At 40.4% G+C, this 17,945-nt stretch overlaps 1 protein-coding gene across 3 annotated transcripts in view; it reads right to left on the minus strand.

The window, feature by feature from the left end:
- IL1RAPL1 (interleukin 1 receptor accessory protein like 1) overlaps window positions 1-17,945 on the minus strand; it is a 1,154,051-nt gene that overhangs the window by 1,058,432 nt on the left and 77,674 nt on the right. For 2 of the 3 annotated variants that reach the window (XM_050936564.1, XM_050936562.1), the window contains exon 1: window positions 3,758-3,808. The exons of the other annotated variant lie outside the window; for it this stretch is intronic. In XM_050936564.1, coding sequence (XP_050792521.1) covers window positions 3,758-3,766 — 9 coding nt within the window. In that variant the 5' untranslated portion in view covers window positions 3,767-3,808. Of the gene's footprint in view, window positions 1-3,757; window positions 3,809-17,945 lie in introns of those variants that run through there. 3 annotated transcript variants of the gene reach the window in all.

Raw genomic sequence — 17,945 nt, forward strand, 5'->3', positions numbered from 1 at the left:
TTTATTTCCTCATTCATTGTATAAAAATGCATTTATCTTGTACCTTTGACCTTCTCAGGAAAACTCTGCACACTAATCTCACCCAGGCCTACTTCCAATATTTCAAATATGCAAGCAGCATTCAAATACCTATCATTTTTCTTTTTCCTTTCACAAATCAAATCTGCTGGGGGAAAAAAAAACAAACCTTGGCCCTGATTCCCAAAATGTGCCAGCTGCTATTAGTGCAAGGACTGAAACTTGTTAAATTTAGTTCCATCTCAAAGAGTCAATAACTAATAATTTGACCTTTATGCAATTGAAGAGGGAAAATTCCAAGCTTACCAGTGAGGTATATTGTCCATTTCTAACCATGACAGGTAGATATCAGATGTTAAAGTTACAGTCTAATGTCTATAATAGCTATTTTAAAAACTTCAACCTTTCTCTCCAAAGCCTATCAATTCAAATGACAGTACATCAAAAGATAATATATAATTCAAATTAGGAAATAATATAGAATATATATAAATGTTTAACCAATTGGCATGCAGGCTGCACAATCCTAACCTTTTCAATATTACACTGAATATACAGGGTATTCCCCATGCTTTTGGAATTTTTCATAGATTGATGCTTAAGTTAGATTGTTACATTACAACTTTGGGAGTAGGAAAAAAACTGCAATTTTCAGAAAATATATTTTGTTTTCTTTTCCAGGGAATGACTGTAATGCCTGTAAGTCAGTAGTGCTGTTAAACTAGAGATTTAAGCCTTTTTAACTATTCACAAAATAGATAGAAATAAAGGTAGCTTCCCATATGGTCACTGTCATAACATTTCTTCCCAGATCTGGACCTTAGCATCCAAAATATGGGTGTTAGCATGAAAACCTCCAAGCTTAGTTACCAGCTTGGACCTGGTAATTGCTGCCACCAGCTAGGAATTATACAGTGCCTAGCTCACTGTGGTTTCCCCCAAACCTTCCCTGGGGGACCCCCAAACTCAGATGCCTTGAGTCTTACAACAAAGAGAAATAACCCCCTCACCTTGTTTCCTTATTACTTCCTCCCAGGCTCCCCTCCCTGGACCACCCTAGGAGAGTCCCTGCTTCCAGTCCTGGAAACACAAGTACCGAGAGATCTAATCTCTCTTCCCCCTCACCCAGAGGGTATGTAAAGTCAGGCTTAGTAAATCTAACCAAAGAGATTTTCCCCCTGACTTCTTCCTCCCACCAATTCCCTGGTGAGCTGCAGATTCAATTCCCTGGAGTCTCCACTAAAGAAAAACTCCAACAGGTCTTAAAAAGAAAGCTTTATTTAAAAAGAAAGAAAAAGGACATAAAATATCTCTGTATTAAGGTGACAATATACAGGGTCAATTGCTTAAAGGAAAAAAATGAATAAACAGCCTTATCCAAAAAGAATACAATTTAAAACATTCCAGCAACTACACACATGTAAATACAAAAGAAAACAATATAAACCTATTGTCTTACTATCCTTGTACTTACAACTTGGAAACAGAAGATTAGAAAGCCAGGAGATAGAAAGATCACTCTCAGAGATGAGAAAAGGAACAGACCAAGAACAAAGATCTCACACCCAAAACTTCCCTCCACCCAGATTTGAAAAAGTCTTGTTTCCTGATTGGTCCTCTGGTCAGGTGTTTGGTTCCCTGTGTTAACCCTTTACAGGTAAAAGAACATTAACCCTTAGCTATCTGTTTATGACAGTCACCTGCTAAAAATCTCAGTTTTGACCACAAGGAATTCTCTCTTTTGGTAAATTCTTGTGCTCATTCTTTCCAAATCTGTAAAGTAGAGTATCAATAATAAAAATAAAAATAATAAAAAATCCACATACACACTACAAACAGAAGCCCCAATTAGTAATACCTCTTTACCAATAAGTATAATGATACCTCGATCAAGTCAGTGTACATACCACACCAAACTTTCAGGATCTAAACTTCACTTCACTGAAGTTAAGAGGACTAGAATTTTACCCTCAGTCATTACCAGTGTGGACCAAATTTAAACAAGTAACCTAGAATTTAAACGTTCCATATTCCTACCAATCCTTTGAGTTATCTAGTTGTCTGCTTCTTTGTACCCTTTATGTGTTGGTGGAATTGTAAAAGAATAAGTTTTAAAAACGAATACACACATTTAAAAAAACTGTTCATTGATCTGTTCACGTGTATTCATCATGGAGAGTAACTGTAGTGCATGTTTAAGAGGCTGTTTAAGCAAATTTTTGAATTAAACGATTCATATTCTCTTGCACAGGGGAAATTCACATGATGCTGAACGTACATAAAAAAAGAGAAACTAAACAGTTTTCATAGTAGCAGCCATGTTAGTCTGTATCCGCAAAAAGAATAGGAGTACTTGTGTCACCTTAGAGACTAACAAATTTATTTGAGCATAAGCTTTCGTGGGCTACAGCTTATTCTTATGCTCAAATAAATTTGTTAGTCTCTAAGGTGCCACAAGTACTCCTGTTCTTTTTGCGGATACAGTCTCTAAACTAAATAGTGCATCTCAAAAGACAATATCAATTCTTATTGCCATAATGCCCAGGAGATTACACACCCGTGCATGCACACACATACACACACAGATATTCCAAATGCAAGACACAGTTAACTCCCATGGAAGTCAAAATTACACATGCAATTAGTTTTGCTCACAGCTGAATCCATACAGCCATCTAACTACTAACTACTAGACCAGAGGTGGGCAAACTATGGCCCGCGAGCCACATCCGGCAGCCTCCCCTGCAGCCATGCTGCCGTACGGGCAGCACTCTGGGTGGCGGAGCTGGGGACTCATACAGGGCAGTGTAGCAGGCTCTGACCGGGAGGTGCAGCTCCAGACATGCTGCTCTGAATGTCATGGTAAGGAGGCAAGGGGATTGGATATGGGGCAGGAAGTTCTGGGGGGCAGTCAGGGGATGAGGAGCAGGGGGCAGTTGAATGGGGCAGAGTTTCAGGGGGGCAGGGGATGGGGAACAGGAGGGATTGGATGGGGGTGGGGTCCTGTGGGGCCTGTCAGGGGGTGAGGGTGTGGATAGGAGTCTTGGCAGTCAGGGGACAGGAAGCAAGGGGGATTGGATAAGGGGTGGTGTCCTAGGGGGGGCGGTTAGGAGACAAGGAGTGGGGGGGTTGGATGGGTGAGGGGTTGTGAGGGGGGCAGTCTGGGGGCAGAAAGTGGGAGGGGCGAATAGGGGGCAGGGGCCAGGCTGTTCAGGGGGTACAGCCTTCCCTTCCCAGCCCTCCATACAGTTTTGCACCCTGATGTGGCCCTTGGACCAAAAAGGTTGCCCACCGCTATACTAGACTCTACCCCCAAATCACGAACAAGGGTATGTCTACACTATGAAATTAGGTTGAATTTATAGACATTGATTTTTTAGAAATCGTTTTTATATAGTCAATTGTGCGTGTCCCCGCACAAAATGCTCTAAGTGCATTAAGTCGGTGGACTGTGTCCACAGTACAAAGGCTAGCATCAACTTCCAGAGCGTTGCACTGTGGGTAGCTGTGGGTAGCTATCCCACAGTTCCTGCAGTCTCTGCTGCCCATTGGAATTCTGGGCTGAGATCCCAATGCCTGATGGGGCAAAAACAGTGTTGCGGGTAGTTCTGGGTACATGTTGTCAGGACCCCCCTCCCTACCTCCTTCTGTGAAAGCAACAGCAGACAATTGTTTCGTGCCTTTTATCTTGGGTTACCTGAGCAGACGCCATACCATGGCAAGAATGGAGCCTGCTCACTGTCACCATATGTCTCCTGGGTGCTGGCAGACGTGGGACTGCATTGCTACACAGCAGCAGCTCATTGCCTTTTGGCAGCAGATGGTACATTACGATTGGTAGCCATCGTCATCGTATTCTTGGGTGCTCTTTTAGCCGACCTTGGTGAGGTCGGTCATGGGCACCTGGGCAGACACGGAAGTGACTCAGCCAGGTCAATATAGACATATCCCAACAGACTTTGGGCTAGTCATTTCCTACTGTCTCAGTCCCTCCTCTATAATATGAGGATAATATTACTCTTCTCTCACCCTTTATCTTGTCTATTTGGAACTTATACTCTTTGGACAGGGATGCTCATATAAAGCCCCTGACAACAATAGGCCTCCAATAGGGCATGCTCTGGTCACACCCTCTATTGCCACCAAAACCACTCAGGTTCAACAAGTTAAATAAACTGCAGACTCTGGGTACTTAAGCTTTCTCCACCATCACCTTTACAGCTTTGTGTGGTAATACCTGTTTACAACACCCCTTATACTATCAGCCTTTTCTCTGAGCTGCTGGTCTTCTGTCAGGACCTCCTCTGGACCTGGAAGCTGGTTTCAGTGACCAGGTCTGTGGCAGCCACCGAGGGGACAGATCTCCTCGTGGACCCCCTGATACACAACCCCCATCTTTGTGTACAGGTGGTGGAGTCCCACTCAGTGTGTCACAATTTAGTCTTGTCAGGAAGCACTAGAATCTGAGACCCCCTGGACTATGATGAGGGGGAACTGGGTGGATCCCCTGGCACTTGGCCGGCACACAGGGCTCTCATACTGCCCGACATGTACTTCAGGAGGTAAAGGCAGCCTTGCTGCCTGCTGTTCTTGAATGGGTCCTGTGGGTGGGTGCTCCACATCTGCCCCTGCCTCTCCTAACCTTTTCATTGGTACCCTGTCTGACAAGCCGCCCCTGACTTCTCGGCTGCTCCCTCTGCCAACCCCACGCCAGCCTTACTTGCAGAGAATTTGTTTCAGAGACATGCCTGGAAATCAGCTGTACATGCTTATGCTCCTTACACTGAATTTTCTCACCCTCGTGTACCACCCTGACACTAAGAGAAGGGATGTCCTTCCACCTGTTGAGGGTGAGGAACCCCAACGGGCCAACTTGTACTCCACGCTGGTTCCACAACCCACCAGACATATCAGGTGGTGGCTCCCTTCATGGAGCTGTGAGCACAGGCATGTACCTGGATCAGTTCACCTGCATCCCTGAAGCCTGTTGTTTTTGTGGCATGAGGGAGACATTGGTGTTCCAGGTTGCAGCACCTTTTTTGGCTCTTCCAGAACCTTCTCCTCAGGTTCTGGCTGTAATTTTCCCCACACTTCCTGATTTGTGCACATTCTATCTGTGGCCCCACAAAGTCACGAGACCTCCTTGTTAACCTCTTCCTGGCACTGACCAAGGTGGCCATCCATTGCACCAGGAGGAGGATGCTGGAAGGGAAGGTGCTCTGCGACTGAGAGGCCTACTTCCATTCTTACCTTCAATCACATGTCCAGGCAGAATTTCTCTAGGCTGCATCCACTGGCTCCCTAGACACCTTTGAGGAGCAGGGTTCATGGCTCAGTGTTCCCCTCAAGTTCCCTGTTTATGACCCTGTGACCCTCACTCCTGATCCTCTTTGTCATTAGTTGTCCCCTGAATTTGCTTGAGTTCCTAGGATCTGTAGCTTAGGCAGAGGAGGGGACTTCAGATGTGGGTGCGCAGAACTCAGTAGTCCTCAGGACTATATATGAAGTAGAATATATATATTTAATAAATAATAATAGTCAAATAGTATTAGCGTCTCTTTAAGCAAAAAAATGGAAAATATAGAATTAACAGAGTCCAAGTGATAAAGAGAAACATTAATGAGGAGCCTTTCTAAGCAGACCAAGGAGTTTTTGGATATCACTCTGTTACATATATTAAGAGTCAATGGCAAGTCCTTGAACAACTGTTTGTGACCTTGCCTATTGGAATCCCCTATGTTATGATCAAATTAATAATTCATGCAAAGGTGAAGGGGAGCTAGCTGCTTTGTCTATGATTGCATCTATATTTTTAAGAAGCACTGTAGTAGACAGGATTTTGGTGTTAATATTAATCTAATGAACTTTGAATACATTAGCAGGGAGTGGAGAGGAAGAGGCAGTAAATGTCCAAAGAAGCCAAGGGAGTTTTAATGAAAGGCTAATGGATTTCACTTTTAAAATTACAGAAATGTGTATTGATTAACATCCCCAAAACAAAAAATTGTGTTTCCAAATATTTTTAACTTTTTGGAAATACAGTAAATCTGCAGAGAAAAAGGAGATTAGGGACTGAAAGGAAAACATCTATTAGATCCACTAGGGAACAAAGGGAGGGATTAGAGAATCCTGCAGGGAATCTCCATTATAGTGCATCATTTCCAGCAGGTTGTGCTCTATTATCTGCCGGATTGTGCTCTGCACTTTTCATCTGATGTTATGACATTTGTGTAAGGCATATTTTTGATTACAAAGAAGTAATAGTCCCCAGGAGGAAAGGCATCTTCATACCTATGGTAAGTCAGAGCAGAAGAGTTCTGACGGAGCTTTAAGAAAAATACCCCTGATTTAAGCAAATAGATCAGCACTTCCTTTTATAATTAATTTTTATTATTATTATTATTTGCTTTTTTTTTGCATACCTTAGAATTGTCTGATTAAGCAGGAAGAGGGAAAAGTTACTTAGTCAAGGAAAATGAAAGAAACGTTCAATTGATTTTATGATTATGAACATGGGTGCATTTTAATTCTTGCATTAATTTTCCTGTTATCCCAGATGTGTTTGAAAGAAAACTATGTTAGTCCTTCTGTCTCATTAAAAGAATTGACAAACCTATGTAACTTGTTCTTCTCTGCATCTTCAATTATTGCTCTGGTAAACTGGAGTTTTGAATAGACTTTGTGGAAAGCATCCAAAAGAAGCTGGGGAATGGGGTTTGGACTCAGAATCCTCTTTCCCCAGCCCCTTAGCCCTTATTTAGGGGAGAGCAGTGGAGTCCCAGAAGTGGGCTGAGATCAGCTTGAGGGGGGAGGGGAGGAAGGGTTGACAGTAGTCCTCCACCAATTGGATTGAATTAGGGAATGAAGGCTGACCTGCTCTATACAAGTTACTGTTGGATAATTCCCAGATGAGCTAGATAAATAAAGCTGTAGCCTAGTAAACTATATCCCTTGTGCTTTGTCTTTCTTCTGGTGTCTCCAGGAAAATAGAGCCCAAAACATCAGAGCCAAAATATTCAGTAGCATACAGATGACCCACTTTATCAAAGATAGCTAACCACTTTGTCTTCAACTGATTGTTAGTCTCAGACTGTTTGAATACTTGGGGTGATTTTTGTAAAGAAGTGCTAGCTCAAATAACTGAGTCCTCTGAGTAGTCAGCAATCGTGAAAGGTTTTCCAGTGTAAAGGCAGTATTTGTCTACAGTCTGTGCACACTACTTGGCAATAACAACTCATTTCTTCTCATGTTCAAAAAATGCACAACTTTTCTCAAGCAAGCAAGGAACAATCAGCTGAAACAAAAATTGTCCAAGATTACACTTGCTGCTACATACAGTTTTAAGGGTATAGTAAAAGGATGGGTGAACTGAGAAGCCAATCTAATAAAATGAGCAAGGAAGATCAGTCTCAATAGTGAAAATCCAACATTTCTTGCACAGGCTTATGAAAAAAATACAATACTCTGGGGGAATGTTGGCCTTTTCACAAGGTGTAATTTCCATGGCAGCACTAACAATAGCTGCTCATTTCAAATAATAGTTTCTAAAGCAACCTTGTTTTGTTCAGTCTCTTCTTTGCCAAAGGAGACAATAATTCCCTTAAGTATTTCAGCTTAAAAACCCCCCAACTAACAACAGAGAAACAGAGCAAGACAACCTAGTGATGGAGCCAATCCTACAGGAGTAGGAGATTTCTCCAGCAACAATTGGGAGCAGCAGGACAAGGCACTTTCAAAGTCCTTGATCACCAGGGAACTGTTTGTTTTTTTTTATCATTTGAACTCTGTGTGTTATTTTCTATCAGCTATTTGGTCCTCTGTTTGTTGCTACCTCTTCCTCCACCACCTTTTCACACATAATCCCTCCACATTCTTTCCCTCACCCTTAACCTCCTGCTCCCTCTTTCTTTCTCCCCCATCATTCCCACATCATATTTATTCACCATCCTGCAATTCTCCATCATACTTCCACTGCCCTATCATAAAAATATGGGATCTGTACTTCAAAAAAAATAAAAGTTGTATGACCATGAGTATCCTCACTGTTTTACTGACACTTGGGATGCCTTTTCCTATCATTTTCAGACTGTAAAATCTTCAAATAGGGACCATATCTACCTCTGTGCAGCACCAAGAACAATGGACACTGCTCCTGACTAATGCCTTTGGGTGCTATCATTGTACTGGTAAATAATAAAGTGAATTTCCACAATATCCTCTCTGCTTTCAGTTTTGTGGCAATTTAACCAGAAAGTGTTACTGGTTTATTTCTGTGTGTATCTCATCTCAAAGATAGGAGGAATGTTTGGTATTTGATTTGGCTCTCTCATACCACATTTGTACATTCCACCTATCTTTGGGATGAGATACACACAGAAATAAACAGTAACATTTTCTGGTTAAATATATATAAAGGAAAGAGACCCTTTTAATGGGACAGAGGTGGATGGGGGGAAATTACCTGCTGATTATTTTTCTCAGACAGCCAACTGAGTATTAGCTTCGTCTAAAGCTATCAGCTCTTGGCTGTTGAGAAACAAAATCCACAATCCAAAGAAATAATCTGTACATATGTTCCTGCTAGACTCTATTTGTGCATGGGGAATTATCCTCTTCAGAACAACAGCTGTCCCTACTACCACACTGACTTCCTTATATAATGTTGTGTTAATTGTGTGCAGCCTTTTCTTCTTGAGCAGCTGGGCTGGTTCCTGCTTGGTCCAACCCCAACTGTTAATTGCATATTATCTTGCTTTTGCAAGGAAATAAAGGGACAAGGATCAAGATGCTAGGATCATGTCCTGAAAGGTCTGTACCACTCATTGCACATGAATACATCTGAATCATAGGCAGGTGAGCATTTTTCTACCTGCATGCCAGCTATTAACTGCTGGAGGAGCAGGAATGAACACAGATTCAAATATTTTGGCTACCCTTCCCTCTCCTTTCCCTCACTTCAAGTCTTTGATGTATCAAAGTGTAAGGGCATACACAAAGAAGACTTCTAATATGAATAATGAAGGAAAGTTATATTTCAGTGCTGCCTTCTTCCAATAATTGACATTCTAAGGGTTATATATTTGAATGGACTCTTCCAGCTGAAACCCGCTCCACAAAAATGACACTCTTAGAATTCTGCTCTGTTCTATTCTCTCACATTTGGGGCACCAAATACCTCAGTGTTTCTCAACCCTGGGGCACAAATCAGAAGTGATTCATATCCCACAGGTTGTGCTACAATCAAACAAAAAATAAGCCACAAATCCCAGTGGAAGTGATGTCAAGGAAAAAGATATCCTCCTTCTTCCTTCTTTTGCCAGTCTGTCCATGCCCACACTCTGCTCAGCCTCCTGCCACAGCCTCATCCTTCCTCTACTGCACTATACTTTATTCCAGGAGAACTATCAGTTCAAGATGACGGGGAGCTGTCTGAAACTACATCTTGAAGCAGCACCTTCGCATGGAGCCAATTTCAATAGGGGTGAGCACAGGAAATAGTAGAGAGATTCATCCCCACAGTAGCACTTCCTTCCAATCAGTACCACCACTGTGTCTCGGCATCCATCCCGCACAACTAGCACCTTCACTCATTTTTTTAACCATCACGCTTTCTACACAATCACCCTGTCACCCAACAGACAGAATGGCACCCCTTCTATGCCCATTCATCCTCAACCAGCCCGAGGTTCTTGCTAGAACCCCAACCCCAACACTGCTGTGTGTAACAGATTGTGGGATATGAAGAGCAAGAAGGAACTGGCAAATTTGGGGTCCTAGTCAGAAAAAAAAGTTGAGGACTACGGTTTCCCAAACCCATTTCCCTGAGGCATACTGCAGTTTGCTTTAGAAAACTTAATATTTTCAATTGTTTAAGAGCAATGGATTCACAAACTTCAATTTTATAAAGCCAGTTTTTCACTATCTTATCACACTCACCCTTTTGTAATGCTAATCCGAACTTCCTTCTTGTAAATGATATCTCTCTTCCACCCCTGTGGTTGCAATACCAAATCTGAAAAAACTTGAACAAATGTCTGCCTGGTGAGTATGTCAGACTTTTTTTTTTTTTTTGGTCCTAAAGACTTTTCCACGCTTATGAGAATAGGACTGTTCCCCCACACAATTTAAGTTGTCATTAACACAAACCTCTTTCATCTTTGAAAGAGACAAAGAAACAGTGAAAGAAAGAAAAAAAATAAAAGAATTAACAGGTCTCACATTAGTTTTAAAAACCTATGAGACTTGCTATTGCTGCACAGAGCTAAGATCAATAGAGCACAAAACTGCATCAGAACAAGTTAAATGGTAAGAGTAATATTTTGGTGCTGTACTGCTGTTTGGCAGTGATAAACAGTATGCAAAGATTGCTTAAGCAATGCTGCTGGTCACAGAGGTTTGGCCAATCATATTTTACAGACTGTCGAGGGCAGATGAGCCAGAACAAGCTGTTCTAAATGATTTTTTTTAAATACACACAAAGGAGCTATATTAAATAAACAAGAAATGAATCTAAATATATGGAATCCAATATATACAGACAACACAGTTCAGTATGGTATTCTGCAATGTCCCTTTCTTATGTTACAGTAAGTTTTCAGATTTAAGTTAAATTCTTCATGAGACTAACAAGGAGCTAAAAGCCTCTCACTTAAATGTCAAATATGGAAAGTTAGGTTTATAATGCTCAGATTCACACATTTCTGAATTATATGGCACAGAAAAACACAACTTCATCCACATGGGCTGTATCAGCTCCAGGAATATGTAAGTTAATTTTCTCTGTGGAAAAATTAAGAAGCCTGGCAAATGGGATTTCATCTTTTTACTCCCAGGCAATTCCACCCATTTCACAGAGGGTCACTCCGAATTTGTGCTGGTGTTTATCTGCGATCAGAATCAGGCATAGCATGTTGCCAACTGCTTAAATGTTCAACCTTGAAACAGAAAAAAAAAGAGAAGCGTGGTGGTAGTCGAGGTGAATTAACAGAATGCAACAGTAGAGTATCCACACAAACCAAACAGACTAGCAAGGAGGGAATCTATGAGAAGTGAGAAAAATGAACTGAAGCAATATAAAAGGCTCTGTGGTTTCCTGGGTAACATGAGTCAAAGATTACCATGATTGGAGGTGAGAAAAGTTCTTCCAGAGGAAAAAGAAAACAAGTAAAATGCCACCACTATAGCCCAGCCATGCCACATTCTACTTTGATAAGTAACTATGCTAATAAATACATGAAATAAAAAGCTAAGGGCATGCAAGACCAGATAGGTACTCAGAATATAAAGTAGTGAATGTCTGTCCAATACAAGGAGACATTAGCTTAACAAATATTTTATGCGAGACTCTCTGTTGGTGTGAACTGGCATAGCTCCACTATCTTCCATGGAACTATAATGGTTTACACCACCAGAGGATCTGGCGTTCCATATGTAACATAATTCTAGTATGGATTGAAAAGTTACAACTAGTATCTTATGACTAAAACAGTTATATTCAGATAAGACAGGTAACTACAAGTTGTGTGCTGTGGTAAAGTGGGGAGGTTCAACAACCTTAATGCCTTTTTGTCCTCTAAACGTAGGACCCAAGAGACTTAGAGTTTCCTTCAGATCATTCCACTGGATGACCCAGGGGTTTGTCCCCTGGAACAGATAAGGCTGAGACCTACTGAGCCTGGAAAGTACCCAATATGAATAGAGAAAGCCTGTAGATTTTAAGATATCCTGGAGAGTAAGGGTGTTTGTGTGGAGGCCTCGTGCCACCACATTCTTCTCCATTAGCAATACATCTCTGTCTGATATCCCATGTCCTATTGTTGTGGACAGTTGTTCAACATGCAGAAGAGGAAACACATTGGAAGATAATGCTGACAAACATCATCATCATCTGTGAGGAAGTTCCCTTGGCATGGAGTTGGGGAGAGAGTTATTTCTGTCGGATCAGCAGGGAACATGTTACACAACTGTTCTCTAACATTTATGGCTACTAGCTAGTTTCTGTCTCTGTTTGTTCTGCTCCCTTTTTTCTCAAGGTGAAGGTGGCACACTGTATATATGCTGTACCACAGTACATGTTTTACAGTGGTCCCATCTTCAAAGCTCTACAAGACTATTTGCTAGACCACTGGATATGGACTGCATATACATTGTTACATATTAAATATACACACGTGTACACATGCAACACACTCCTACTTAGACCACATGATACACATTCACGCACTATAAATCATTATTATTCCAAAGGCTTGCTCATTTAATAATCCTCTCATATCCACTGAAGATGACCATAGGGATATACCCAGGTGGGAATTTAAAAGACTTGAATATGTGCAAAAATCACATTTTATTGCTAATTTGAATGAGCAGTTTCCTCTGAATGAAAGTTTCATTTTGTGAAGCAAACATCAAAGGAAATAAGGAGAATGTAATTAGCTAATAGCCACTGTTGACCTATAATTTAAGACATTGTTATCACTGGATAGTAAAGCCTATTCAGTGCAATGGGTTACACAATTTATATTACACAGCACATTTTTAGTTTTATTCAAAATTAATATCTTGAACAAGCTATAATGTATGTGCAGTAAAAATAATCTATGGCAGATATGAAAAAAAATGCTAACACTCTATTTGTTAATCTCTTACCAGGTTGAAAAACACTGCTTTAGCACTGCAGCTTTGCAAATAGTCATGTAGAGTTTTGAAAGCATGTACTGAGATACAGTAGTGTTGCAGAACAGTGTTAGTTGGTTAAAGGCCAAATATGACATCAATACTATCCCCAACAAGGAAGGACATTGTTAGGACTAGCATTAAGGATGCTCACAAATTTTCTCTCTTCTTTCTCACAGCATCAGCAAGAAACCTTATAATTCCAGTTAATTAGCCAGTTCTTTCATCAGAACAGATATTGTAAACAAAAGTTGATATCAAAGTTCCAAAACATAATAAAAAGTTACAAACATGAAAAAGCAGATTTTGCTGGTATCTGTATGGAACTAGTTTCCCAATTTATAATTGGCTCTCTGTTTCTTAAGTTGTTTTTGTCAGCTTTCAAAATATATATTCACAGGGGGGAACATAATTAAATTGACGTTTCTTTCATATGAAGCTCAAGCTGGCCTTTTGCCATGCAATTGAATATAATCAGTCTGGATCTTTGAGCCTTAAGACTGAAGAGTAATCACATTGTACCTAGGTGTGGTATTATTTGCGTGAGTAAGGATTACTCAAATGAGTAAGCATTGCTAGGTCAGCCCCAGCATGCATATTCTGGGAAGGGTACACATTTCTATTGTAGTGTTAATTGTACAGTGAAGAGCATGCTCTGTCTCTTGCATACATAAGGGTTTTTATAATTTTTATTTCATTTCTCTGAAGATACTTAAAGCTGAAAGGGTTTGCACAAAATTACCACACTACAGTGCTTTATCTATCAGAGTGCCAGAAAACACAATGTACAGTGTATCACAGAACTACTTTTTTTATACCTCAAGATTACTGTTTATCACTATTTTTTAATCAAAGTTTTTGGGATAAATTCTGAGTAGATTTACAACCCATGGAATCCTATTGACTACAATATAATTGCACAACATATAAACATTGATGAACAATGACAACATTCATAATTACAGTGTTTTCCACTAAGGAGAGTTGTTAATAGTCTCTCTTACTATTTCCCCATAAGAGTTACAGAGCAAAAGTTACTATTTCTTTTATTGAAAGTTATTTTACATTTAATTTGCATTCTCTCACATCAAATGCTAAATGGTTTTGCTGAGGAATTTCTGGGCAAAGTAACAATGTATGATAGCTATTCTTCCTCTGGTCATAGTTAAGATGAGACTGGTAACTTCTGGAAAGATGCAAGTACATAATCCACTTTTCTGTTCGTAAAGTGATACATTCTTTTATCTCATAATAGCTTCCTAAACACATTCTTCCAAAGAAGCTCAACAGAAATTCTATCACCAGAACAACAACAACAAATCTTACAGATGACATAAAAAGTCAAGATCCTCATCATTTATCATTTGGTGTTTCATTCATTACACTCTTCTTGCAGAAGTAATAGCTTTATCAGAGTGTCCAGGCCAATTTACTTAATTATGTGCTGTCTATCCAAATTCCCTCCACAGTTTCCATTGGATAGGGTTACTCTATGATGAAGTGATTGCTAAGATCTTGATCCTGCATCTGTCTTGAGTAGGTGTATGCCTGTGTCACCCAGAGATATAGCAGATTTTAAAATGCCTGCACAGGGACACAGGATCTATCTATATAAATGAGGCTTAAATTTGTAATCTGCTTTGAAATGCTTCAGGATGAAAAATATTATACAAAGTAAGTCATCATTACTATTATTTTAGTGGCTGTTTGGTACAGTTAAGGCTATGATGGGACATTCAATTATAACTCCCACTCCAAAAACCACTATTCTTTCATCTCATAACTTTGCAATAAATTCTGTTTTGGAGCAGAAAGTTTCCATGTTTAATTTAATCTAAAATTCCGGTTTCCTTTCCTATTTTTTTTTGTTTTTTTTGGTTTTGGTCTTTTCTTGTCTTCATAAAGTTTTGGGGAAATTATCTGCTTCTACAAATCTTAATTATTGAAGAAAACAAAAAGTATATATTTATTCATCAATACTTTTTCTTTTCCTTACCAGTAAGTCAAGAATAACTTGACAAACTCCTCACAATATATTTATTCTATATATTTAAAGATAATCCTTTAAAAATGTTTCTTAGAATGGTGAAATCTAGGGGACAAAGATATCAAAGATTTTCTAAGTGTATTTATTAACATTTGCTACATTTTTAGCACAGCCCAATGTAGCCCAACTCCCATATGACATCATAATTTAGCATCCTTTCCTGACTAGGTAGGCAAAGGTGTCTTACTGGGACAAACTGCTTAATCAGGGTTTCTGAAACAGGGGTTGCAGCTTGTGTAGGGAAAGCCCCAGCAGACCGGGCCACTGTGTTTACCTGCCCCGTCTGCAGGTCTGGCCGATCGCGGCTCCTGCTGGCTGCAGATTACTGCTCCGGGCCAATAGGGGCTGCTGGAAGTGGTGTGGGCTGAGGGACGTACTGGCCGCGACTTCCAGCAACTCCCATTGGCTCGGAGCAGCGATCTGCAGCCAGTGGGATCTGCGATTGGCTGGACCTGAGGATGGGGCAGGTAAACACACTGGCCTAGCCCACCAGGGGCTTTCCCTACACAAGCGGCGACCCCTGTTTGAGAAACCCTGTGCTTGATGGAGATTGTAAATATGCAAATTACAGAACTAATGTTCCAATATCTGCTAATGAAAATAAGGTAACAATTTCAAATATGCCTAAGTCCCTTAGAAGCCTAAATTAAAAAAAAAATCAAAGGCCCAGATTTTCAAAAGGTATTCATTTGGTGCTCCAATCAGTTTTGCTAGGCTTAACTGACTTAAGAGTCTAGCCCTCATTGAAAATCAACATGGATTTGGTCTTCTGAATATCTAATCACTTATGAAAATGTTCCTTTAAAAATCTAGCCCTTATTCCCTCCTTGAAAACAATAGGAGTTAGGTGCCTTTAAAAATCTGCACCTTAGGCAAGTAAGTCCCATTATAAATCAATGGGAAATAGGCAGTTAAATTATTATTGTGTGTATTACTCAGAGAATTGCCACTGTCCTGTTTATACCTAGAATTCTTATGTATAGAAAATGCCATCAGTTGTTACAGTATACAATAATATTACACAGGTAAATTTCAATACTACCTGTTCTGCTGCTAAATGTGCACTCAGCTACCTAAGAACTTGATCAAATGTTATTCACCATTATTCTATACCAAAGACAACTCTATAACAATGATAATGAATTCCCCTTCTCTTCCCAATTTTATTGTGGAAATGAACTACATATTTTAAATACCAACTACCTCAGATCAGAGTGCACACCACAATACTATATTCATTCAAGTAACATAAATAATGATGTATGGTAATAAAATACTCTCTAAGTATGTGTCCTGTTCAGGACATACTGTCCAGATAGAAACACATTCAAATCTTGCATAACTTTTAGAAACATAAAACTTCTAACAAGTGAGCATATTGCTGACTCAGGAAAAAAACACAACCAACATATTCTTAATCAATAAAATCCTTCTTTAACTAACCTCACAGAGCCAGATTATGACTAACCTGTGTAGAGTTAGCAAGGGGAAGCTGATATGAGAAACCCTGTCCCTGGTCCATCTGCATCCCTGCACAAGGTCAAGTCAGAGTCCTAGATTCTGCACTTTATTAGTACAAAAACTATGTAAGATTAATGCTACTATCAGCTCTGGCCTTCCCAAAGAGAGGCCAGAGCAGAACCAAGGCATACTGTGTTTGCCAATGGAGTTGATATGATGCAAAGGGAAAAACACTGCTCCATCCTTTAAAATAGTGTCACTGTGGACTGCCAAATGGACTGGGAGTAAGACGACCTGGATTCAAATCCCAGCTCTGCCAGTACTCTGCTGGGAGACCTTGGGCAAGATTTTTCACCCCTTTGTGTCTCAGTTTCTCCATCTGTAAAATAGAGATAAGGATACTTACACATCTTTTGTAAAGCACGTTGAGAGATATTGATGGAAAGTGCTATTTAAGAGCTAGGTATTATTATTAAAAGGAGTAACAGGAGTCTGACTCACCTGTTCTCCCACTGAAGACAGTATCAAAATATAAGCATGCAAGGGGCTAAATGAAAGTTGCACAGGCAACCTTAATTCTGGCATTTCCTAACTTCAGAGTTACTGACTTTACTAAGAACCTTACCATTATTTTAATGTAGGGGCTTTTTTAGTGTAATTTCCTCCTTCCTTTTTAAAAAAGCAAACTGAAAACAAAACAGAAATTTTGTTATATGGAACCATATTGACCTCCACATGAGTCATCAGCAGGGTTGGGCACTTTAGATCCATTACGCAGCCATTACCATATAAGAGAATGAGTAGCAGAAGAAAGCTGTTATATTCTACATGGACTTGGCATTAGGACGCAGTAACAGTGACACTTTGCCAGTGTGTTTTATAGCCATTTGCTAGACAGCAATCAGGACTTCCAGGTCAACCTGAGATTATATATAAGAGCGTGTTCTAGCACTTACAGATACTTCTCCCCTCGGCTCTTTCTGCTCCTATCTTCCTATCTCCAGTTCTTGCTTCTCTCCATTGTGTGATGGCCTTGTCCCACCCCTTGCTCTTGTCTTTCCCCTGCTTCTGCCCTGTCCTTTGTTCCTCCCTTCCCTGGGCGCTATACCATCCCCAACTCTTTTCTGTGTCCGCACCCACTCCTCTTCCCCCTACCACTCCCATCCCCTAGTCCCTTGCTCCATTCCCTTCTACCCCCAGGTTCACATTCCTCCTCCCATCTGGAACTCCTGTCCTCTGGTCCCCTCTACACTTTCCCACCTCTCCACATTCCTCACTTCTCTGGCATTTCAGTCCCAGGATGAAGCATTCTCAGTCACTGTGTGGAGATGGCACATGAGCAGTCTGGTCATCATAGGGATTCTCTGTGGGCATGGAGCATGCACAGTGTGGCAGTCCTAGAGCTTCCCTACAAAACACTTGTAAGGTTTTTCCTAATCTCATTCTCAGCAATGGCTGAATCATGTTATCTAAAAATCCTCCCTAGACACACATTTGACAATTTCAGCCTGAATGGTTAAAGTTTGGCAAAGTTATAAGCAATTGAAAATGGATTATTATGATGGAAAGTGTCAGGCAACTTTACTATAGGTGTGGCTAGCTGTGCTTCTTACAATATGGGCCAGATTCTGCATTTAATTACCAGGATCTAAATCTGCAGAAGGGCTTGTCTACACAGTAGGGTAACATGCCTTACAGGGTGTGATTTTTAATATGAATGTGTTGTGCATTAATTGTGCAAATG

Source organism: Gopherus flavomarginatus, chromosome 1 (genome assembly GCF_025201925.1).
Source record: "Gopherus flavomarginatus isolate rGopFla2 chromosome 1, rGopFla2.mat.asm, whole genome shotgun sequence".
NCBI classification, from domain to species: Eukaryota; Metazoa; Chordata; order Testudines; family Testudinidae; genus Gopherus; species Gopherus flavomarginatus.